Genomic DNA, 25,552 nt, shown 5'->3' with positions numbered 1-25,552 from the left:
GCAAGTGAACTTAATAAAGGATTTAAAAATACCCTCCACTAGAAGGGGCTCGAGAGATTGGAGGTACCCCCTCTCCCGCCGCCGTTGCTACCAGCGGTAGCGTAAGCGAGCTGTTGCAAATGAGCATTCAATATTGTGGACAAATAGACAGCATGGCAGAACGACAAAGTTCTTGTACGAAAAAAAATATTTTAATTAAAAATTCACGACGCAATTAATTCTCTCAATCACGCTCGTCCCAAAACAAATTTCAGAAAACAAACTCCAAGGGTAATCAATTCCGACACTGGGACAACTAAAAACAAAGATTCCCAGTATAGCCTTTAACAGACTATTGGGGCAAGTGCTGTTAGCGAGCACCTATGAAGGCCGGCACAGCACAAGAAGTGGCAGGTGGCCAAAACCACGCCCAGCCACCTTTGTCTCCCCGATGCTGATGTTCGCACACCGCACCGGTTGCAGTACTCATTTAAGGCTGAGTCGACCGACCGAAGTAGGGGAGGAGGCCCAACGCTGGGCTCACGCGTTCTTGGTCGTCGGCTTCGTAGCCGCAGTGCCCTAACCACTGCGCCACCGCTCCCCACTGTTAAACAAGAACCAATTCAAAGATCCTGCCTTAAAAGCCTCAACAGGTTTTTGGGGCAAAGGCTGTTAGCGAGCCCCTATGAAGGCCGGCACGGCACACGAGGGGGTGGGTGGCCAGCACCACGCCCGGTCGCCTTTGTCTCCCCAGTCGCGATGTTTTTACACAACGCACCAGGTACTCATTTGAGGCTGAGTCGACCTAGGAGAGGCCCGTGATCTGTTCAGATAATCGTCACCGGTGTTGGCCGTGAGCGGGAATCGAACTCGGGTCGCCGGGTTCGTAGCGCAGCGCGCTAACCGCTGCACCACCGCTCCCCACACACACGCACAACAACATACAACCTCGTCATTAAATAAAGAGCGAGACCATCCCTTCTCGCAGTGCAACACAAAAACAAAACAACACCGCCGCAGCCTCCTGCCCGCCGACGAGCATTCGGGTCGTGTCGCCGCGCCGTGCGTCGTTTGCCACGGTGTCCGACGTTTCGCTCCACGTGCCGCGCGACCTCCATCAGGAACCGGCCATCACCGGCGGCGGCAGCAGCAGCAGCAGCATCCAGCGGCGCGAAATCGTTCGGGGAGCACGGTAAAAACAAGCGAGCGGCTCGTCGAGTTCCCGAAGAAGCTCCTGCCGCGGAACGTGGAGCGAAACGTCGGACAACGCGCCGCTGGGAGGTTTCACCGCTGAAGAGGGCAGGCCGGGAGGGCCGCGAAGGCCCGGGCGGCCACGTGTCTCTCGGCCCCGTCGTTCGACGGCGCGACGAGAACCGACCGAATGCGACGCCGTGAATAACGAAATGAATCCGTACTTTTGGTCGAACACCATATGAGACGAGGCTCCAAAGAAAGCTGTCTCTGGTGTGGACCAATCAGTTCCAAAGACAATGCATAAATTACCAGAGTATTGTTTTTTGTTTGCATTTGACTGCAAGTATTGTGGTTAATGTAAACATGATTCCTTGCAAAAGGTGTCAGTTTTGTTGCCAGAAAAAAGGGGAAAAACCCTATTAGTATATTTTGGTACTGGCAAAGGAGGTCCCATGATGAATCCGTACTCGTTGGTTCTTTCGTGACTTTACCGTAATAATCAGAGGATGGATTCCTGCAGTCACGAAAGCTTCAAATCGAGATCGAAATAAATCCGCTCCACGCTCTCGCAGGGCGGCCAACAGCAGGCGACACCCGGAGATGAACGACCGTCGACTCATCTTCTTGGTTCTTTCGGTAAAGTCACGTAGAAGGAAGTAATAAAATAATAAAAATAAACATTTAGACTCTGTCGTCTCGACAGAGCTGTTCTTCACCTGAGGACGGCTGCTTGCGTTGTGGCCGAAACGTCGTGAGAATTATTTTATGATGTTTTATTTTAATTATTTTATTTTTTTCCATTCTACGTGACTTTACCGAAAGAACCAAGAAGATGAATCCCTGCAGTCACGAAAGCTTTAAGTCGAAAAAGATCGTCGACTCGTGTCCTCATGTCCTTCCTGCCACCACCACCTCCATCATCGTCATCATCATCAATCAGCCACGATCTATCCACTGCTGGACGGGCACCGGTATTACGTGCGTCCAATTCACAAGGTGTTGGCTACTCCCAACACTCGCCACCCAGTACATCATCGTCGTTATCATCATAAGCCATAGGTTATTCCACTGCTGGATGAACGCCTCTCCCCTCCCCAACGCAGCCGTCATGTCCCACGGTGGCGCGATACGACGATCCGTGTGGCTCCTGCGCATTTCGGGCTCATTTCGCCGCTCCGTCTCCGCAAGCGGACGAGCCGCTTGGCGGCGGCTCCACCGATCGTCTCGAGCACCCTCCTCCTCGCGACACGCCGTGCCCAATCACGCTTACTCTCCTCCACGGTTACGTTTTCATCCCCACTCTTTTTAATTAAAACTAATTCGTTCATTTTTTTATTTTACCAGGTTAAGGCGCACTGAGTTATAAATGTTTTTTTTCAAAAGCGATCTGGCCACAAATGATAGCTCAACCAAGTGGCTTATCACGTGGACATTTAAAGTAGCTGGAATACTCTAAACACACTTTGGGTCTCAATGTACGTCTATGTGAGTCTCTGGGTCTTAGTGTGGGTCTATGTGAGTCTCTGGGTCTCTATGCGGGTTTATGCAAGTCTCTGGGTCTCTATGTGGGTCTATGTGAGTCTCTGGGTCTCAGTGCGGGTCTATGTGAGTCTCTGGGTCTTAGTGTGGGTCTATGTGAGTCTCTGGGTCTCTATGCGGGTTTATGCAAGTCTCTGGGTCTCAGTGAGGGTCTATGTGAGTCTCTGGGTCTCAATGCGGGTCTATGTGAGTCTGTGGGTCTCAGTGCGGGTCTATGTGAGTCTCTGGGTCTTAGTGCGGGTCTATGTGAGTATCTGGGTCTCAATGCGGGTCTATGTGAGTCTATGGGTCTCTATGCGGGTTTATGTGAGTCTCTGGGTCTCAGTGTGGGTCTATGTGAGTCTCTGGGTCTCGGTGCGGGTCTATGTGAGTCTCTGGGTCTCAATGCGGGTCTATGTGAGTCTCTGGGTCTCAGTGTGGGTCTATGCGAGTCTATGGGTCTCGGTGCGGGTCTATGTGAGTCTCTGGGTCTCAATGCGGGTCTATGTGAGTCTCTAGGTCTCAGTGTGGGTCTATGTCAGTCTCTGGGTCTCAGTGCGGGTCTATGTGAGTCTCTGTGTCACAGTGCGGGTCTATCTGAGTCTCTGGGTCACAGTGCGGGTCTATGTGAGTCTATGGGTCTCAGTGCGGGTCTATGTCAGTCTCTGGGTCTCAGTGCGGGTCTATGTGAGTCTATGTGTCACAGTGCGGGTCTATGTGAGTCTCTGGGTCTCAGTGCGGGTCTATGTGAGTCTCTGGGTCTCAGTGCGGGTCTATGTGAGTCTCTGGGTCTCAGTGTGGGTCTATGTCAGTCTATGGGTCTCAATGCGGGTCTATGTGAGTCTCTGGGTCTATGTGCGGGTCTATGTCAGTCTGTGGGTCTCTGTGCGGGTCTATGTGAGTCTCTGGGTCTCTGTGCGGGTCTATGTCAGTCTGTGGGTCTCTGTGCGGGTCTATGTCAGTCTGTGGGTCTCTGTGCGGGTCTATGTCAGTCTGTGGGTCTCTGTGCGGGTCTATGTGAGTCTCTGGGTCTCTGTGCGGATCTATGTGAGTCTGTGGGTCTCAATGCAGGTCTACGCGAGTCTCTGGGTTGTGTAGGACGCGTCGTGGCTAGCAGGATAATAACGGAGTGGCAGCAAATGAGACGGAACGCGCCCGAAAGTAAGTCCGCCATGGAGACGGAGCGATGCGATCGGTAAATGTGCGGGCACTGGGTGGATTGTTCATTGATGTGCGCGATCGTAATTTGCGGCGGTGGTGTCTTCCTTTCATCCGGCAGTGGATTGACCATGGCTGATGATGACGACGACGATGATGATGGTGATGACGATGGTGGTAGCCTCTTATGGCACAGCTGGATACAATATCCGTTCCTCTTACAGGGAATAAAATAAAAAATATATATCCTACTCTTCCAGTAAACGATGTAAACAGATGCAGGGACTAAGCGCAAACTTCATATATATAACAAACAAAAACCATCATCCGCTATAGAGAAACACAAACACACAGACACACAATGAAAAACAAATAACCCTGTACGTAACAATGAACAAAGGATGCGTCTGACAGTCACAGCATTTTCCTGGATGGGTTGTGCGTCGCAGTACAGAGGTGATCTGTATATACGCGCGTGTGTGTAGACCTTCGTTCGCACCGTGCGTAGCGAACCGTGTTAAGCGGCGTTGCGGGGATGGGAGCACAACAAACTAAAGACAAACATGTATAACCCGTAAAAACAAAGTTTTTCACTATAAATCCTTTATATGCGTGGCGGCTAGAGTCCTCTTGTCCTCTGGTTTGAGATGGCTGCCACCTATGGATCAGATGATTGCCTGCCACCATTAAGCAATTGGTAATTAAATATAATATTTTTGTCCTTAAAAGTGTACAATTTTGGAAAAACATTTTCACGAACATTAATTGTCACGCACAACGAGTCTGTGTGGAAAATGTCAGCTCGATTGGATCACGGGAAGTGGGTTAAAAAACGACCGAAAGATTTGCACGGTCACAAGCAAGCAAGCGAACTTAATATAAAGGATTTAAAAAGCAGTTCTCTGTAGAACTTTAGAACCGCTGTGACCGTAACGAAGCAAGGGACCTCTGCTACTGAAGTTAACGTGCGACACACGACCTCCGAACCATCCATGGGACATTTTTTTTTGCCGGTATTGAAATGATGAGTAGGGCTTTACCGTTTGTGGCAATATAACAGGAGCTGTAAAGATGTTCAAATACAACATAGATACAATCTAAATACATTTTCCTTTCACCAGCTAAGGCTCAATAAGCTGTATAACCAATTTTTTGTCCTGGCCACAAATGATAGCTCAACAAAGTGGCTTATCACGTAGAAGTGTACAGCAGCCAAATATTCTAAGCGCGTGTTTCTAAATATTGAGGGGAACACCGGAGGACCCGGAGAAAAATCCACGCCACCACGGGGAAGAGCGACATGCAAACTCCAAATATACAGCAGGCGTCAGGGTCTGGATCGAACCCACGACCTCCTGCATACCAGGCGAGGCAGATAACATCTCGCCATCGTGGCATGCAAGGCATTAGCCATGCGTACTTGTGGCAAAATATGCCGCAAGTATGGGTGGTTAATGCAGACTTGATGGCATGTTTTGTGCTATAAACCGTTGACCACGAGTTCAATTTCCGCTCATGGCTGGGCCTCCTCTAGGTCGACTCAGCCCTAAATGATTATCCGGCGTGGTGCTGGCCACCCATCCTCTCGTGTGACGTGCCGGCCTTAATAGATGACGGCACTTGCCCCATCAGCCTGCTAAGGCTATACAGAGCGGGGGGGACCTTTGTCTTTGTACTGTAGCCTGCGTATTTGTTGAAGCGGGGCTGAATTTCAGCTTGGTCTACCAGCGACCGGCAAAAAATATATATCTGTGCCTCAGCTACAACAGTCACGTGCCACCTACTCAAGTCTACCAGCGACCCGGATACATCACACTGGGTGAGAAATTAAGGGGCTGGGTAAGTAAATAAAAAAAACATTTGAACCAAAATAAAAAAATACAGCTGATCCCCCCGTGGTGCGGTGGAGTTGCCAACCGTCCCGGTTCTCCCCGGGGATCGTCCTCGTTCACGAGGCAGCAGTTTCTTGGTTCTTTCGGTAAAGTCACGTAGAAGGGAAATAATAAAATAATAACAATTAAACATGATAAAATATAAAAAATATAAAGCTTGGAGCTTGGTGGTGCTTCATTCTTCACCTGAGGACGGCTGCTTGCGTTGCAGCCGAAACGTCGTGAGAATTATTTTGTTATGTTTTATTTTTATTATTTTATTATTTCCCTTCTACGTGACTTTACCGAAAGAACCAAGAAGATGAATCCCTGCAGTCACGAAAGCTTTAAATCGAAATTTGAGGCAGCAGCTGTTTGTTAGTTGCGTGATAATAAACACAACAACAACAACAAGGATTATTCACCACTCAAGACGATGCGTGCCCACGTGGTTCTCCACCCCCCCCACCCTCCCCATCTTCCGCGACCGTGAGATATTATTCCTCTTCTCCCCACGCTGCATCTTAGATTTCGTTTGCCACGTCCATCAGACGGAAGGGTGGCAACCCCAGGCTGATCTTGCTGGTTTTGACGATCGGAACGCGGCGCTGAACATCGCTCGTGGTCCAACCTCAACCGCACAAACCATGGCAGCAGTAGATGCTGATACCGGATGCACAAATGGGAAACATGAAAATAAAAACTCTCCAGTAGCAGTGTGCCGTGACTGTTGGTCATCCAGAACGGGCAGTAGCAACGCGTAACGACGCAATGCCCCCGATCCACGAATTACGAAGAAGGAGACATCACGGCGACACGCCACTACTGCGCTGCTCCTGACGCTGTTGTCTGTCTTGGCTTTATTTTGGTGATTTTCGAAAAGTTTTTTGGTTTGGCCATATTTGTTTGTTGTAGTACAGAGTTAGACTGATGGCCTTAATCTAAGTTGTCTTGTGGTTGTTGTTGTTTGACTTGCATCCCACTGGGATATTTGCACAGGGTTGGTGTACGGTGATTTTTCTGCAATATTTTGCTGTTTTTTCTTGGATTTTCTGTTTGCACTCAGTCACTTTAAGATGTTTTCTTGTTCATGTTTTAGTTTTTTGTTTGTTGCGGTTGCACCCGATTCAAGAGCCGAATGGCTCACAGGGCTATACCTAATAAATGAACTTTGAACTTTGAATGTGAAATCGTAGCCGGTGTTCTGCATCGACACCGTCGGCCGCGCGAAAGAGAGATCGCTGATCGTTGCCGCCGCTGTTGCAGATCATCACGATCGCCGTAGCCGCTCGGAACATGCCGGGCAGACGTTGGTCGGTTCAGCTCTCGCCCGTGATCTGGTCCATGAAGACGGTGGCGATGGGCGGGAGGGGCGGCTGCTGCGGCTGCTGCTGCTGCGGATGCGACGACGCGTGCTGGGCGTAGTGCAGGGCATGCTGGGAGCTGTAGAGAGCCGCCCTGCTGTCGTACATGCACTGGGACAGCGACGCATCTGCGTCGCCTGTCGAACAGCGCACACGCACGCACGAATTAGATAGACAAAGACAAAGATTCCCTGTATAGCCTCAGCAGGCTGTTGGGGCAAGTGCCGTTAGCGAGCACCTATGAAGGCTTAGTTGTGATGTTTAGACTTCGTGCCAGGTACTTATTTGAGGCTGAGTCGACCTAGGGGAGGCCCGGGACGAGTTCAAATAATCGTCCCTGGTGATAGCCGTGAGCGGGAATCGAACCAGGGTGGGCAGGTTCGTAGTGCTGCGCGCTAACCGCTGCACCACCGCTCCCCAGAGACACACGCGCACATACACACGAGTGTCAGATAGACACACACACATGTTCGACAGGCACACGTGGTATGCACACACACACACACACGTGTGAGACACACATTCATGATAGACAAACACACCCAAGTGTAAAATAGATACACACATAAGTGTTTGACAGACACATACACAAATATGTGTATGTGTCAGATAGACATGCACATACATATGTTATCCTTCCCATTGGCACAGTTGGCTACGTACAGCGCGAAAGAAGTTCAACGTACACACATAGACGCACACGCACACTCACGTATTAGGTAGACGCACACGTGTTGGATAAACGCACACGCACGTGTTGGATAGACGCACACGCGCTAGATGGACATGCACCTGTTAGATAGACACATGCAGTCATGTGACCGAGATACACGTATTAGAAAATAATATAACAATAATTCTAATGTATAATGCGCATTCCATCCTAAGATCCCAATACGCAAGGAATGAAAAGCAGGAAACGAAAACAGAACCTGGGGCAACGGGTCAAGCTGTAGAGGGAAGGCCACTTTAAAGAGATGGGCCTAAAGATGAAAGTAGCCAGGTATATGTTTGTGTGTCTGTTAATGTGCGTGGGGGGAGCGGTGGTGCAGCGGTTAGGGCTACGCTGCGCTATGAACCTGGCGACCAGGGTTCGATTCCCGCTCACGGCCAACACCAGTGACGATTATCTGAACCGGTCCTGGGCCTCCCCTAGGTCAACTCAGCCTCAAATGAGTACCTGGTGCGTTGTGTAAACATCGCCACTGGGGAGACAAAGGCGGCCGGGCATTGTGCTGGCCACCCACCCCCTCGTGTGCCGTGCCGGCCTTCACAGGCGCTGCTCGTTAACAGCACTTACCCCAACAGTCTATTAACGCTACACGGGGGATCTTTGTCTTGTGTGTTGTGTGTGCCGACTCGAATCTACCCAGGGGAGGCACAGCACTGGTTCAGATGCTCGCCCCAAACGAGCCCCCGGTGCGCCGTGCAAACATCAGCACAGGGGAAACAAAGGCGGTCGGGAGTGGGTTCTGGCCACCTCACCACCTCGTCACATGGCGTCACAAAAAGTCAGACCCCCCCCCCCTCAAATATGACGTCACAAAGCTCTGCCCCCCCCCCCAAAAAAAAAAATATGCTTCAAATCGCTTTAAACTATTGTCATTATAGTGCGTATTTAATGTGCCGCTGCACTCTGATGTTGTAGGAGAAAACATTTATTAAAAAGTTTATTTAATTAAGTAGAACGTGTTGTCTATATTTATTTAAAAGTTGCGCATATTGATGTGACGTCACATTTCTCAAACCCCCCACCCCTCGTCACACATCGTCACAAATGTCTGACCCCGCCCCCCCCCTAGGTGCGTGACGTCATTTATGGACGGCCCCATTGTGTGTGTGTGTCAAGGCCCCAACAGCCTGCGCACGCAACACGGATCGTGATCGTCGCCACCGCATTTGGTACCCCTTCCTCACCCGCGGACGAGCAGCAGCCATACTCCTCCTCCGCCTTCCTCGCCCCGTAGCAACCGTCGTCAGCCTTGTGGTCGCCGTAGTAACCGTGATGCTTGCCGTCGCCGTAGTAACCGGGGGGTTCTCCGCCGCAGAGCAGCCCCAGAGGGTCGGGCCGCTCCGGGGCCCGCGACGCGCCGTGGCAGCTGATGACCGGCACGGCACGGCCGGCTAGAGCGCCAGCGCCGTAGAAGCCTGCGCGGGAAGGGGAGGGGGCATCATCGGGTCGACCATTACTTTATTCGCACACGCAAGACGAAGATCCGACCCCCGTCTAGCCTTAGCAGACTGTTGGGGCAAGTGCTGTTAGCGAGCAGCACCCGTTAACACTGGCAGTCACTCACTCGCGTTGATCCGTTCCACGCTCAAATCACGCAAAGACAAAGTTCCCCCATATAGCCTTAATATACTGTTGGGGCAAGTGTTGTTAGCGAGCAGCACCTAATGAAGGCCGGAACGGCGCACGAGGGGGTTGGGTGGCCAACACCACGCCCGGCCGCCTTTGTCTCCCCAGTGACAAAGTTCACACGTCGCACCCGGGTACTCATTTGAGGCCGAGTCGACCTAAAATCGTAAACCCAAACGGCACACCCCTTAACCACTCACCTCAAGCACCAACACCTCGAACCCCAAACCCCCTCACCACCCTAACGCACAACCCCCGTGTTCCTCTAACCAGTGACATAGCTAGGATATTTTGCGCCCGGGGACAAACTATAAAATTGGCGACCCCCCCCCTCCCGTTTAATCACAAACCAAAATGTAATTACATGACAGTGTGTGGCGGGATATATAAACTTTTAGGTTGAGGTGTAGATTTGTGCGGTAGTTTCAGGCTGCCGCGCCCGCCGCAATAAGTTATAATGTAACGTCGTAAGCCTCATTTTGGCGCCCCTTTACCTTGGCGCCCGGGGACACATGTACCCCCCTGCCCCCCCCCCCCCCTAGCTACGCCTCTGCCTCTAACCCCGTGACCCCCTGAACCTCAATGCCTAACCCCTCCCCCCAGCCCCCACCACCGCGCCCTCCGCGTGGTCACCTGGGCCCGTGGCGGCGCACGAGAACCCCGCGTCCACGCCGCCATCGCCCCCCGCGCCGCCCGTCGGCAGCCCGTAGCCGTAGCCGCCGTCAACTCCGCAGCCTCCACGCGGCCCCGTCGCGAACGCCGCGTGGCCGTACGCGGCCCCCGCGTGGAATGGCGGCGGCGGCGCGTAGCCTCCACGCTGGCGGAACGGCGACGTGGCGTAGACGTTGCCTTGCGAGGCCTCGCGGCCACCGCCGCCACCGCTACTGTTGTTGTTGGTGTTGTTATGACTCCTGCTGCTGCTGCTGTCGACGACGATGATGTTGTTGCTGCAGACGCTGTTGCCCGTACGATTGTGGTGGCTGTTGTTGCCATTGCTGCTGTCTTGGTGCTGGTGGTGGTGCTGGTGGTGGTGTTGCTGCTGGTGGTGGTGCAGCTGTAGCTGCTGCTGCTCGTGGTGGTGGTGGTGGGATCGTCCGTAGCTGCTGCCGGGATAGTAGTCGAGGGAGTTGTCATAGGCCGCCTCGGCGTAGCCGTGAGCCGGCGGGGGGGCGGCTGGCGCGACCTGGGGGGGCCCCGGGCCGCAGCGGCCCCCGCCGCGCTCAGAGGGGGCCACGGGCCGGCCGGGCGGTGGCGGCGGCTGGTTCATGATGACGCTGCCGCGGCTCAGCAACAGCTCCGGGTGACCTGCCGGGTAGTCTGGGCGACGAAACCATGGGGGCGTGAGTGCGCGACGGGTGTTAGTACGCGACTAGCCTCACCATTCTGGCGAATTGCCCGATGATGCTGGATGCAATTACCAGCGAAACGTCGTACTCAAATTGTAAATGTTGTGGCTTCAACACACCGGTGGGCTAAAGCAGTGAACTATTTGTCTTTTGTGAACGTGACACTTTTTTGCTGATTGGCCGTGTCGGGTGGTGGAGGGTTACAACACATTTATAAATAACGCGATCTAAACCCAAAAACGTTGATTATGAATAGCGTTAGTACACAACGGGCGTTAGTACACAACGGCGTTGGTACGCGACGGGGGTTAGTACGCGACCAGCGTAAGGATGCGACTAGCATTAGTGCGCGACGGGGGTTAGTACGCGACTAGCGTTAGTACACGATGGGCGTTAGTACACAACGGCGTTGGTACGCGACGGGGGTTAGTTCAAGACTAGCGTGAGTGCACGACAGGTGTTAGTACGCGACGGGCGTAAGGACGGGACGAGCGTTAATGCGTGACAGCTGAGTGATGCCGAGGTTGCATCCACGATGCACGTTTATAATGCACCACGATGGCATGGGGAGCCCTTCATCCAGCAGTGGATAGACCATGGCTCACGACGACGACGACGATGATGACGACGACGATGACGACGACGATGATGACGACGATGATGACGACAACGACAATGACGACGACGATGATGATGATGATGATGACGACATTGACGACGACGATGATGACGACGACAATGACGACGACGATGAGGACGACGACAATGATGACGACGATGATGACGACGACGACGAAGACGACGATGACAACTATGATGATGACGACGACAATGATGACGATGATGATGACGACGACGATGACGACGACGACGACGATGACGACGACGACGACGACGATGACGACGATGACGACGATGACGACGACGATGACGACGATGATGACGACGACAATGATTCCAAGGGACCTCACCTGCAAGAGTCGCTTCGTGGCTTCCCAGCATGGAGGAGTAGAGGCCGCATCTCATGGGTGACAGCTGCTGATGATGATGATGCTGCTGTTGCTGCTGATGATGATGATGCTGTTGGCTTTCGTGGTGGTGGTGGTTGTGGTGGTGGTGGTGCCTCTGCTGGTCGTGGTACGCGTGCTGCTGATGCTGCTGTTGCTGCTGCTGCAAAGGTTGCAGCAGAGCCGGAGCGGTGGTCTCGCGTTTGACCCTCTCGGGCCCTGGGGTCAGGGCCAAGCAAGCCTTGGCCCGGCTCGCCAGAAAGCACGAGCTGGGGGTGGCGCTGAGGGTAGTGCGGCTCGCGTCTGGGAGGTGCACGGGGGGAGAAGGGGGGTGGCAAGGAAGGTCAGGGGTCAGATTCGTTATGCCTGCATCACAGACTCGTGTGTCCATGTGCATCGAAGGCAGACAGCGTGTGTCCGTGTGAGCGCGAGACAGACACCTCCGTTGCGCGTGTATTTGTCGAGCAGGCTCTGCTGCTCCTGCTCCTTGTGGTTGTTGAACTGAGTCTCCAGGGCCAGCAGGATGTACTCGTCCAGCAGCATGCGGATCAGGTGAAACGAGCCTGCCAACACACACACAGAGGTAACGATCCCACCCCATCCGCCCCCCGCGTAGCCTTTAGCAGTGCCCTGAGCTAGCGGCGCCTACGAAGGCCGGCGTGCCACGCGCGGAGCGTGGGTGGCCGCACGAGCTGCGCACCACATACTCGTTTGAGGCCGAGTCGACCTAGGGGAGGCGCAAGGCCAGTGCAGAACATCGATACCAACTGGTGCCAGCGGTCGCGGCTCGTGGTGCGGGTGCTGGCCAGCACCGTCACCCTGCTGCCTTTGTCTCCCCACAGCTGACGTTTTATTTACAGCACCAGGTACACATTTGAGGCTGAGTCGACCTCGGGCAGAGGTCAGCAACCTGCGGCTGCATGCAGCTCTTGAAGGACTGCTCCTTCTTGATAAATTCATCCTACGAAGTCCCCATCACGAGGGAGAAACACAAACAAATAGACAAAAAAATGTTGCTGCCCCTATTGAAACGGCTGTACATCGTATGGACCTGAAAACTCAATTTCCCTGTACAAGAACACGGGGTATAAACCGCACGGGTTGACTGCGGTGTATCCCGCACCAGGTACACATTTGAGGCTACCTACAGCAGAGGTCAGCAAACCCCGCGGCTCCACAGCCGCATGCGGTGGCTCTTCAAGCACTGCTGCTTCGTGATGTCTCGTCGGCTGAGTCGACCTAGGGGAGGCCCAAGTCTGGTGCAGACAATCGCCGCCACTTCACCGCGCAGACGCATTGCCTCGGGGAAGCCCCAGGACGGGTTCGGTGCGGGCGGTCGCGTTCGATCGCTGCCCGCCGCCGCACGTACGCACACGGGTACACCGGTGGGGTAACGTGGCGCGCCATGGACCCTCCAGCCCAGTTGGCCGCGGCCGCAGTTGCACCGACCTACACTCTGGGCGGCCCACGACACGAGCGAACTGCGCCGACGCGTCGGACGGATGCGACGTTCGCCCTCCCCTTTTTATCGATCCGCTGCCGGATGAAGGTTCGCCCCGCAAGCACTCGGGCACGCTGCTCGGCGCGGGTTGAACGCGATGCTCGCGGAACGCGTAACGTGTTGGGGCGAATGTTGGGGCGACGTCGAGCCACTGTAGGTCCATCAATCTCAAACCACGTAGCGACTTTGGGCCAACATTAGGCCAGCGGCCGCGAACGCGTGCCAATGGCGTGCCAAATGTAGGGTCCGACCATCTGGCTGTCGTCTGGTGATAGCCGGTCGTAATAACTGGCGAAACGTCGTACTCAGATGGTAAATGTTGTGGCTAGGCTCTCCAACGCACAACCGGTTAGTGCTGTACTAGTGACGAATTGGCCACGTTCTGTTCACGTGACACAACCTCATTAAATTGGCTGTGTCGAGTGGTGGCGGGTTTAACCACACATTATTATATCTACGCGATCTAACCCCCCAAAAAAACCTCTATTATGGTCCAACGATCTGAACCACGCTGCGCCAACGTTGGCACCGCGACAGACCGACCGACCTCCCTCCCTGCTCGGCTATCTTCTCCCTCCGGCCTCGCTGCCGGGGTCGGCGACGATGGGCCCGCGCTCACCGAAGCTGGAGGCGTTGTTGAGCGTGAGGCCGTGCATGACGCGCGCCCCGAAGAAGCTCCAGCGCAGCAGGAAGTCCTGAGCCCTCTTCTTCAGCGTGCGCCCGTTCTGCTTGCTCGGCTGCTCGAACGACACAGAGGCGAGGGCGATGGCAAAGCTGTGACCCCCCCCCCCCCCGCTGCTCACCCGCGTCGCCAGCCTTGCCCGCTGCGGAAAGGCTCGAGGGGGCACCAGGGTGGCGGTGGTGATGATTGTGTCGCGCGGCGAGAAGGGGGGAGGAGGGGGGCCTGGGTTTGCGGTCCCGGTGCAGACCGTGACACCGTGTGCGGAGTTCGTGTGTTCTCCCCCTGCTCCGTATGGGTTTTCGACGTGACCTCTGTGTTTTTTTTTCGAGTGGACTCAAATAAACACGTGGGTGTGCGTGCGTGTACTGTGTGTGTGCGTGTACTGTGTGTGTGCGTGTAGTGTGTGTACGGTGTGTGTGTGCGTGTACTGAATGTGTGTGCGTTTACTGTGTGTGCGTGTATTGTGTGCGTGTACTGTGTGTGTGCGTGTACTGTGTGTGCGTGTACTGTGTGTGTGTGCGTGTACTGTTTGTGTGCGTGTAGTGTGTGTGTGTGTACGGTGTGTGTGTGTGCGTGTACTGTGTGTGTGTGCATGTACTGTGTGTGTGTGCGTGTACTGTGTGTGTGTGCGTGTACTGTATGTGCGTGTACTGTGTGTGTGTGCGTGTATTGTGTGTGTGTGCGTGTACTGTGTGTGCATTTACTGTGTGTGTGTACTGTGTGTGTGTGTACTGTGTGTGCGTGCGTGTGTATCAGCGGGGAGCGGTGGTGTGGTGGTTGTCACGCTCCGCTACGAGCCCGGCGACCCCAGTTTGAGTCCCGCTCACGGCCACCAACACCAGTTAACCGGTCCTGGGCATCCCCAAGGTCAACTCGGCCTCAAATGAGTACCTGGTCCGGTGTGTAATAAACATCGCCAATGGGGAGACAAAGGCGGTCGGGTGCGGTGCTGGCCACCCACCACCCTCGCGTACCTGCGCGGGACTTCACAGGCGCTACTCGCTTGCAGAACTTGCCCCAAAAGTATGTTGAGGCTATACGGGGGATCTTTGTCTTTGTGTGCGTCAGGGGACCTTGATCACCCGGTTCTCCAGGACCTGGTCCAGCCACTCGATGAACGCCTCCACCGTGGCACCGCTCTTCAGCAGATCCCTCAACTCTTGGAACACAACCACCGAGTCATCTGTAGACACGTGGGTACACAAAGGGAGACACGTAACGCACACACATAACACATTCCTCCTGCGGAGGGAGCTGGTAGGAACGTTGGGTTGCTTGGTCAATGGCCAGGGTCAACGGCGGCGTGGTGTATTCCGCAAATATGGCCGACTGTGAGGGCGGGCACAAGCTGGCGTGAGTAGGTTACACGTTGAGTTTTATAAGGGCACCACGGGGTGACCAGCCCCTCCCCACCCAGCCCCACCCGCCACCCAGCCCCACCCTCCCCACCCAGCCCCTCTCCACCCTCTCCTCCCCACCCAGCCCCTCCCTGCACGACGGACACAATAATCCCCTGTGGGCTAGTGTAACCAGGAGGTTCCTACCAGTAAAAAAAATCCGTATAGCCGTCATCATCATCATATTTCAGCAGAAATTCTGTTATCCGGCATCCATTGGGAAAGGACGGCTGGGCCATCGAACAAAGTCGGTGGTCACCGCATCGCATTCCACACATCTTCAAGACGACGCGTGAAATCGTCGTCATTACGAAACAGCGCAGCGGACACATACAGGCCGTCCGCCTGCGGATCGTGACGATGACGACGATGTCAACGATCGTCACGGGGGGTGTCGCGCGTGTGGCGGAAGCAACGCCGCAACCCACACTCGGGGTCGGAGTCGAACTCGGGGTCATCGGCGGCGCCGCCGGGCGGCATGAGCAGCGCCTGCGAGCCGAGCGAGTTGAGGTCCACGCGCTCCACGTCGCGCACCATAGCGCTCACCGTCGCCTGGTCCAACAGCGTCGGCCGCGCGATCTGACCCGTGGCGGCGGGGGGGGAAGGAAGGGCAGAGAGGCATGGGAGGGGGAGGCGGCAAAATGATTGGAACGACGGCGGCTTGGACCGTATCGGAGAAGCGTTTCGGCACGCCACGTCCCGCGATCACACACCTCGCATCAGCACCACATCCCTCTACCCTCCCTAGGGGTTCAGCTCCACACCCCTCTACCCCCCCTGGGGGTTCAGCTCCACACCCCTCTACCCCCCCTGGGGGTTCAGCTCCACATCCCTCTACCCTCCCTGGGGGTTCAGCTCCACACCCCTCTATCCTCCCTGGGGGTTCAGCTCCACATCCCTCTACCCTCCTTGGGGGTTCAGCTCCACACCCCTCTACCCTCCCTAGGGGTTCAGCTCCACACCCCTCTACCCTCCCTAGGGGTTCAGCTCCACACCCCTCTATCCTCCCTGGGGGTTCAGCTCCACATCCCTCTCCCCTCCCTGGGGGTTCAGCTCCACATCCTTCTCCCTTCCCTAGGGGGTTCAGCTCCACACCCCTCTATCCTCCCTGGGGGTTCAGCTCCACATCCCGCTACCAGCCCTCCCACCCTCACCTGCGCCAGGTGCAGGAACGACGTCTGCCGCTTGAGCGACGCCGAGAAGCGCCTTGCGATGGGCAGCTTGCGCTCGGAAAGCAGCGCTGGCAGCGTCTCCAGCGACGAGCTGGCCCAGCGGTCCCAGTGGCGCGCCAGCCCCCGCACGTCCACCAGCAGGCTGCGATGACGACGAAAACAACAACAACGGCATCATCAACAACTGCCTCGGCATCAACAACAACAGCAACGTCAAACGGCGGCCGCCGTTCGCCAAACTAAGCGGCGCTGACGACGACGGCGGCGGCGCTTGCGCCAGGCTGGGTGCACCTTGACGCCGTCACGTGACGTGCGGAAGGCTCGCCGCTGACAGGACGAGGCCAGGGGGGTGCACACCAGGCGCGCCACGCACGTGTGCACGTATGCACATCAAACTCATTTTGCACCGTACGTAGACGAGCGTAACTGATGTGCCAAGCGAAGTGCATGAGGTCAGGGAACAGACCCAGGTGCTGTGCGACGACCGACTGAGATCGCCGGCAATAACACATTCCTGTGGAGGGAGCTGGTAGGAACGTTGGGTTGCTCGGTCAATGGCCAGGGTCAACGGCGGCGTGGTGTATTCCGCAAATATGGCCGACTGTGAGGGCGGGCACAAGCCGGCGTGAGTAGGTTAAACGTTGAGTTTTATAAGGGCACCACGGGGTGATCAGCCCCTCCCCACCCTCCCCTCCCCTCCCCACCCAGCCCCTCCCTCCCCACCCAGCCCCTCCCTGCACGATGCTAATCGGCTGGTAATCCTCGTGGCACGCTCGCAGCCGCCGCGGCGGCCAACGGGGGCTCTGGACGGTTGCGAGGGGCTGGTGGCCGCTCAACTTTCGATGCGATTGTCACAAAACCACGCGTACAACGGCTCTGCGACATGCATGCACACACACGCATGCACACGCATGCACAAAGACAAAGACCCCCCCCTTCCCCATATAACCTTAACGGACTGTTGGGGCAAGTGCTGTTAGCGAGCACATATGAAGGCCGACCGAGTGTGTGTGGCGAGAACCACGCCTGACCGCCTTTGTCTCCCCAGTGGCGATGTTTACTACACACCACACCCAGGACCGGTTCAGATAATCGTCACCGATGTTGGCCGTGAGCGGGAATCGAACTCGGGTCACCGGGTTCGTAGTGCAGCGCAGCGCTCGCCGCTACTCTGCCGCTCAGCAGCACGGGCAGCAGCCCGGGAGAGAAAAGAGACGCAGAGACACGCAAGACGTCAAATATTGAGCGCATTTATGTTAAAGCAAAGCAACAAATGTGGCAAGATCTGACCCCACAATTACTACCGTTATTATATAGTTTTAACAGCAGCAGCAGCAGCAGCAGCAGGAAACAACAGCCAGTGAAGGAACAGAAAATAACCGGGGTGCACTGCTCTCCCAAGTAACGGGAGATGCGAGCGAGTGAACCCAGGATATGATCTAGGGAGCGTGCGAGAGAGGGAGAAGAGAGAGGAAGAGAAAGAAAGAGGGTAGAGAGTGCCAAAGACCCGCCGCAAACTATCCCCCACGTGCCGGCAGCTCCTCCTCCGGAGGGTGTGGAGCGAAACGTCGGACAACGTGCGGTTGACGGGGCCCGGGGGAAGGGGGTGGTGGTTGCGGTGGGGGTGGTGGTGGATGTTGAGGTGGGAAAACTCCACGAACCTGTCCGGCATTTCCTGCATCGTTCCCGGGATGAGGACATCGGTGAGGACCTGCAGACGACGGCACGGGGGGGGGGGTGGGGGGCACAACAGCGTCGGTGCCGGTGGACGATCCCTCGGTGCAGTCCGTCGCTCCACTGGGAAGTCCGCAACCCCGACGATTTCATACCATTGAATCGTGTGTTCGGCCGGTCGACGTTTTTGGGCCCCGTTAAAAAAAAATTTGACGGTCGACCCTTATAACGGCCGCCCCCGATAACGGCCTCCCCCAATAACCTCCGCCCCTATAACGGCCGCTCCTATAACGGCCACCCCTATAACCTGTTGCTGCTGCCTCCCGAACATGGGAAACCCCTCCTGCAAGCGGTCGGCGTTTTGTGGCCCCGTTCAAAAAGGATTGACGGCCGCCCCTATAACGGCCGCCCCTATAACCTGTTGCTGCTGCTGCCTCCCGAAGGTGGGAAACCCCCCCCCCCCGTGCAAGCCACGCCCAGCGCGACGAGGCTGACGGTGCCGACCGCGTCGCCAAGCACCCCCCCCCCACCTCCCGTCCAGCGGCACACGCTCGGACAAAAGCCTGCGACGCCATGGAACGTGTGAGCACAGCTTCCTGGGTTATTTAATTGTGCCGCGGTGGCTAGGAGATGTTAACTACCTCGCCTGCTATGCGGGAGGTCGTGGGTTCGATCCCGATCCTGACGCCTGCTGTATATTTGGATTCATATGAAAGTAATTTTTTGGGTTAGAGCGCGTAAATGTGTCGTTAACCCACCACCACCCGATACAGCCAATTAATAAGGTTTGTCACGTAAACAAAATGTGCCAATTAGTGACTACATCAGCCCACTGGTGTGTTGGAGAGTAAATCCACAACATTGCTAAACTATATAATTGGAAGGGAAATAATAAAAGAATATAAATATAAAACAATAAAAATTCTCACGACGTTTCGACTGCAACACAAGCAATCATCATCAGGTGTGTTGCAGTCGAAACGTCGTGAGAATTTGTATTGTTTTATATTTATATTATTTTCTTGTTTCCCTTCTACGTGACTTTACCAAAAGAACCAAGAATATGAATCCCTGCAGTCACGAAAGCTTTAAATCAAAATGTATATAATTGGAGTTTCCATGTGCTCCCCGTGGCTCCGTGGAATTATCTCCAGATCCTCCAGTTTTTCCCCACGCGTTTAGAGTATTTGCCCGCTATAAATGTCCACTTGATAAGCCACTTCGTTGAGCTATCATTTGTGGCCAGGTCACGAGTTATAAAGAGATAATAGCTCGAGTGAGCCTTACCTGGTTAAATAAAATAAAAGAGTTAAAACAAAAATGTAACCACCCGGCCACATCCTGGCTCATCGCGGTTATCGTCACATCGGTCGTGATCTACCCACTGCTGGATGAATGTCGGCCCTCGACCGATGCAACGGAACAAACTTGTCTCGGCCGGGCGGACCTTGTACAAGATGGAGTCGCAGACGCAGACGACGTCCACCATGGCGGCCTCCTCCAAGAGGGGCAGTAGGTGGCTGGGCATGCCCTGCCAGAAGTGCAGCAAGAAGTTCTGGATCTGCGGACGAGGAGGCCAAACGATAGCGACAGCAACCACGATGTGACCGTGGCGGTGGCGATGATGATGATGATGTTGGTGGTGGCGATGGCGATGATGATGATGTTGGTGGTGGTGGTGGTGGCGATGATGATGATGTTGGTGGCGGTGGCGATGATGATGATGTTGGTGGTGGTGGTGGTGGCGATGATGATGTTGGTGGCGGTGGCGGTGGCGATGATGATGATGTTGGTGGTGGCGATGATGATGATGATGATGTTGGTGGTGGTGGCGATGATGATGATGATGTTGGTGGTGGTGGCGATGATGATGATGATGTTGGTGGTGGTGGCGATGGCGATGATGATGATGTTGGTGGTGGCGATGGCGATGATGATGATGATGATGTTGGTGGTGGCGATGATGATGATGTTGGTGGTGGCGATGGCGATGATGATGATGATGTTGGTGGTGGCGATGATGATGATGATGTTGGTGGTGGTGGCGATGGCGATGATGATGATGATGTTGGTGGTGGTGGCGATGGCGATGATGATGATGATGTTGGTGGTGGTGGCGATGGCGATGATGATGATGATGTTGGTGGTGGTGGCGATGGCGATGATGATGATGTTGGTGGTGGTGGCGATGGCGATGATGATGATGATGATGTTGGTGGTGGCGATGATGATGATGTTGGTGGTGGCGATGGCGATGATGATGATGATGTTGGTGGTGGCGATGATGATGATGATGTTGGTGGTGGTGGCGATGGCGATGATGATGATGATGATGTTGGTGGTGGTGGCGATGGCGATGATGATGATGATGTTGGTGGTGGTGGCGATGGCGATGATGATGATGATGTTGGTGGTGGTGGCGATGGCGATGATGATGATGTTGGTGGCGATGGCGATGATGATGATGATGTTGGTGGTGGTGGTGACGACCACGATGTGACCGTGGCGGTGGCGATGGCGATGATGATGTTGGTGGTGGTGGCGACGGCGACCACGATGTGACCCTGGCGGTGGTGATGGCGATGGTTATGATGATGTTGGTGGTGGTGGCGATGGCGATGATGATGATGATGTTGCTGGTGGTGATGATGATGATGTTGGTGGTGGTGGTAGCGACGGCGACCACGATGTGACCCTGGCGGTGGCGATGGCGATGGTGATGTTGTTGGTAGTGTTGGTGGTGATGTTGGTGGTGTTGGTGTTGGTGGTGATGATCGTGATGATGTCAGCCGATGTGTTGAACGATCGGGTTTTGGAAAAGGTGTTTTTAATTATGAGATCTCCTTTACCAGTGGCAAAATATAGTTTCTGCTATATTTATATTTTTACTATGTTTTTAATTATGACGTTATTGACGACGTTCGTGTATGTATGTACAGTATGTTGCACTTCTTTTGCGCCATACGTAGCCAACCGCGCTAACCGGATGTGCGGTTCATGATGATGATGATGAATGTGACAATAATGAACGACTATGGCGATCTGATGAATATGCCACGGACGATGTTGATCCTGCTGCTGCAGCTGCTAAAGATTATGATGGTGCGGCTGCTGATGATGATGAATGTGCTGCAGATTGTGATGATGATGATGTTTGACAACAATGCTGCTGCTCTTGCTGCTGATAATGATGTACGCTGAACCTCTTTCGCACCGTACGTAGCCAACCATGCTAATCGGAGGTGCGTGAAATAATGATAATAACGATGATGACGACGATGACGATGCACGCTCTAAGCTCACCTCCTCAAAGTTGCCGTTGATGGCATTGTCCAGGATGCACTGGCAGTGGGTCTTGTACATCGTGATCAGCGTGTCGGCCTGGCCCACGCACGCACGCACAGGAGGGGCGAGAGGTCACCGCGTGCGTCACAGCGCCGTGGATTCAACTGGGTAGGGGGGGCGAGTCCCCCGCTCAGCGCGTTGTCGCTACGACGCCGTTCGTGTACTCGGGAACGATGTTCGCACAACACGGAATGTGCCCCCCCCCCCCCGCCCGTTGTCTCTGTCTGTCTCTGTGTGTCGCTGGCTCTGTGTGTCTCTGTGTGTCCCTGTCTCTCACCTTGTCTCTGTCTGTCTCTGTGTGTCTCTGTCTCTGTGTGTCTCTGTGTGGCTCTGTCTCTATGTGTCTCTGTCTCTGTGTGTCTCTGTGTGTCCCTGTCTCTCACCTTGTTTCTGTCTGTCTCTGTGTGTCTCTGTCTGTCTCTGTGTGTCTCTGTCTGTCTCTGTCTCTGTGTGTCTCTGTCTCTGTGTGTCTCTGTCTCTGTGTGTCTCTGTGTGTCCCTGTCTCTCAGCTTATCTCTGTCTGTCTCTGTGTGTCTCTGTGTGTCTCTGTCTCTGTGTGTCTCTGTGTGTCTCTGTCTCTGTGTGTCTCTGTCTCTGTGTGTCTCTGTCTCTGTGTGTCTCTGTGTGTCTCTGTGTGTCTCTGTCTCTGTGTGTCTCTGTCTCTGTGTGTCTATGTGTGTCCCTGTCTCTCACCTTGTCTCTGGACACGGACGCAGGTAGGATGAGGTGGCGGGCGCTGGGGAACTCTGGAAGGAGAGTGCCGGTTTTGGAGCTCAGCGAGTATTTACGCGTGAAGCCTCCCTGTGCACACACAAAGGTCCCCCGTGTAGCCTTCAGCGGACTGTTGGGGCAAGCGCTGTTAGCGAGTAGCACCCCGTGAAGGCCGGCACGGCACACAATTGGAGTGGGTGCCCAGAACCACACCCGGCCGCCTTTGTCTCCCCAGCCGCGATGCTTACACACCGCAACAGGTGCTCATTTGAGGCCGAGTCGACCTAGGGGAGGCCAAAGACTTGTTCAGATAATCGTCACTGGTGTTGGCCGTGAGCGGGAATCGAACTCAGGTCGCCGGGTTTGTATCGCAACGCTTTAAACAAAACACCACCGCTCCTCATACACACAGACACACACAGACACGTAGCAACACCGGTTGTGTGTTGGACAGCCAAGCTACAACACTTACACTCTGAGCACGACGTTTCGCCAGTAATTACAACCAGCTTCATCAGGCAGACAGCCAGATTTGTGGAGAAATCCTCCTGTTTCGTTCCTTAAATAGAGGGGGTAGATGTGAGGACGTCACTTGAGACCCCTTCACGTGCTAAGTTGTGTGGAGATTAATGAATGAATATAAATTACAATGGGCATCCATCAGCGGTGTTGCTGTACTCGTAACGAATTGGCAAGTTCTGTTAACGTGACAAACCTTACTGACAGGCTGTGTCGGGTGGCGGCGGGTTTAACGACGCATTTATATATACTTACGCGATATAACCCAACAAACAAAAAACACCCGTATGTATGGCTGTTATTGGTCGCGTGAAGCCTCTTGCCACGTGCTAAACTTACCTCGCTCTTAATCTTGCTCCCAGAAAACCTGCAAACACAAAAAGGGGACAGAGCAGCCAATGCTGAGAAGGCACAGGGAGGCGAAGTGATCTTAAATTGATCCGAACATGTCACATCGGGAGGGAGGGGGGTGGCACGTGCCCCCCCCCCCCAATGATCTGATCGAAATCCCTAATCTCGATCAGATCATTGGGGTTTATTAGTAATAAATCTGCATTTTGCTACCCCCACTGCCGCTGTGTATATTATTACGCGCCAGGGACTCTAGGAGATGATAGGACAATAGTCTGAGTCCATAATTGGCAATAAGTAGCGGCAAAGCAGTTGTAAGTGACTCACATAATTGTGCGCAGTTGCGCCTATACAGTCCACGACTTCCCTGAAGGCATTCACCTTCAGCGAGCGCGATGCCGATCACACAACGCGGTTCGAATTCTACCCTCGATCGATGGCTGCGCCATCGCCGCACACGCGTCGAATACAAAGCAAGGGGCAACTCCTTACTTACTAACAACTCCTCTATCATGTTTCATTGCTGGAAGAGTTGCCCCCCCCCCCCAACTGAAAATCCTGGCTCCGCCATTGGTAACGACATCATATTCGAGACCGACACACGCACAACTTTCTTCACAGTGTAATAAACCTTCTTGAGACGGCTTCCGGAATCAGTCATTTGTATTGTCAACTTTCACAGTTACACTTTACACACACACTCTCCGTTGCTGGCAGACAACGGAGAGAGGGCAGACTTCTCGCCAAGTCCCCACCGCGCACGTGGCACCCGGAGCCCTCGTACGCGCGTGACTCCCGCTCTGCTCGTTTCCAAGTCTGCTCCCGACTTCTCTCTCCCTCTCTCTCTCTCTTAATCCCTTCGTCACGTGGTACCCCCCAGCCAATCCTCCATAGACAGCGTTGAACGTTCCAGAAGGTTCCCTGTCAATCCCGGGACCACGCCTCTGATCCGGCTCCCCATTAGCTGAGGCCCCGATTGGCCAGGCCAATCACCCCTGCTAACATGCCGTGATCACGCCGAGGCCATGCTCCCTGGCTCATCCCTTATTGGCTACAAAGCGGGACAGGCAAGCCAATCCCCACGTGAATCCTCTATGGCTGTTATTACAACAGGACTCGGATTGTCAACGCTGTGGGTTTGCTCTCCAGCACACTGGAGGTGCTGCAGTTAGTAACGAATTGGCCACGTTCTGTTAACGTCACAAGACCGCACTGATTGGCTGTGTCGGGTGGTGGCGGGTTGAACGACGCATTTATATTCACGCGAATTAATCCAAAGATGTTTTTAGACGCTTTCATTGAACTCACTCTGTCTGTTGTTGTTGTATCCTCAAATCTTGTAACTCGATTTTAACCCACTTCCCAATGCGGTATCGACTGCAAACTTGGTATACTTGTGTCACAATGATGATAATATTATTTTCTATCATTAAAAAAAAATTCAACTTTATTTTTTTATACAGATACACACACACTGCAGCTACGCAAACTGCACACACACGCAAACTTCACACACACGCATACACATTGCACGCAAAGTGCACACACACACACACTGCACACACACTGCACACACACACACACTGCACACACACTGCGCACACACACACTGCACACACACACACTGTGCACACACACACTGCGCACCACACACACACTGCACACACACACACACTGCGCACACACACACACTGCGCACACACACACACTGCACACACACACACACTGCGCACACACACACACTACACACACACACTGCACACACACACACTACACACACACACTGCACACACACACACACTGCACACACACACACTGCACACACACACACTGCACACACACACACTGCACACACTGCACTGCACTGAGTGCCCCTAACAAGCAGCAGCAACCCCCGCCTGCCCCCCCCCCCCCCGTTATCTTCACCATCTGGCCTGGCGCTCGGTCACCCCCCACCAGCCCCAACATCGGCCACCCCCCACATCCGCCACCGCTCGGCGCTACTACAAGAAACCACGGAGCCATTAGCAAGCGGCAGCAGCAGGCTGCTTGCTTGCCTCGATTGAGTCCGCCCAGCTCATTTACAACTCGATTAGCCTAACAGCTACCTCCGCATCATTAACCCGCCGTGGCTCATTGAAGATGGAGAAAGTGATGGTGATTGGCAGCTCTATGGGAACCTCATTTGCCAGTAAAAAATATGATAATTGTTTTTTTTACCCTTCTATCTGGCAACAAAACTGGTCAATTCACTGCTGGAGGGATGCCTCCTGCCCCCTACCCCCACAACAACACGCCCCTTTGTGGGTCGTGGAGGCCTGTCCCGTTAGTCAAGCTTCACCACAATTCACCACACTTCACCAAAATTCACCACACTTCACCAAAATTCACCACGCTTCACCAT

The 25,552-nt window shown here is 54.3% G+C and overlaps 1 protein-coding gene across 1 annotated transcript in view; it reads right to left on the bottom strand.

Annotated features, from left to right (window-relative positions):
- Positions 1–226: 226 nt before the first annotated feature.
- Positions 227–25,552, bottom strand: part of LOC133351337 (DNA-binding protein RFX6-like) — a 37,004-nt gene continuing 11,678 nt past the window's right edge. The window contains exons 6-19 of the mRNA XM_061566455.1: positions 23,137–23,164; positions 22,261–22,368; positions 21,526–21,603; positions 19,670–19,783; positions 18,210–18,259; positions 16,531–16,690; positions 15,805–15,955; positions 15,053–15,162; positions 13,917–14,034; positions 12,237–12,359; positions 11,761–12,099; positions 10,077–10,760; positions 9,002–9,232; positions 227–7,221 (exon numbers count right to left, since the gene is read on the bottom strand). Coding sequence (XP_061422439.1) covers positions 7,040–7,221; positions 9,002–9,232; positions 10,077–10,760; positions 11,761–12,099; positions 12,237–12,359; positions 13,917–14,034; positions 15,053–15,162; positions 15,805–15,955; positions 16,531–16,690; positions 18,210–18,259; positions 19,670–19,783; positions 21,526–21,603; positions 22,261–22,368; positions 23,137–23,164 — 2,476 coding nt within the window. The 3' untranslated portion in view covers positions 227–7,039. The remainder of the gene's footprint in view (positions 7,222–9,001; positions 9,233–10,076; positions 10,761–11,760; positions 12,100–12,236; positions 12,360–13,916; positions 14,035–15,052; positions 15,163–15,804; positions 15,956–16,530; positions 16,691–18,209; positions 18,260–19,669; positions 19,784–21,525; positions 21,604–22,260; positions 22,369–23,136; positions 23,165–25,552) is intronic.

Source organism: Lethenteron reissneri, chromosome 5 (assembly GCF_015708825.2).
Source record: "Lethenteron reissneri isolate LAM-NWPU_2019-01 chromosome 5, ASM1570882v1, whole genome shotgun sequence".
Classification (NCBI taxonomy): domain Eukaryota; kingdom Metazoa; phylum Chordata; class Hyperoartia; order Petromyzontiformes; family Petromyzontidae; genus Lethenteron; species Lethenteron reissneri.
Note: the sequence above shows the minus strand (reverse complement) of the source record. Positions and strands in the feature narration are given on the sequence as shown.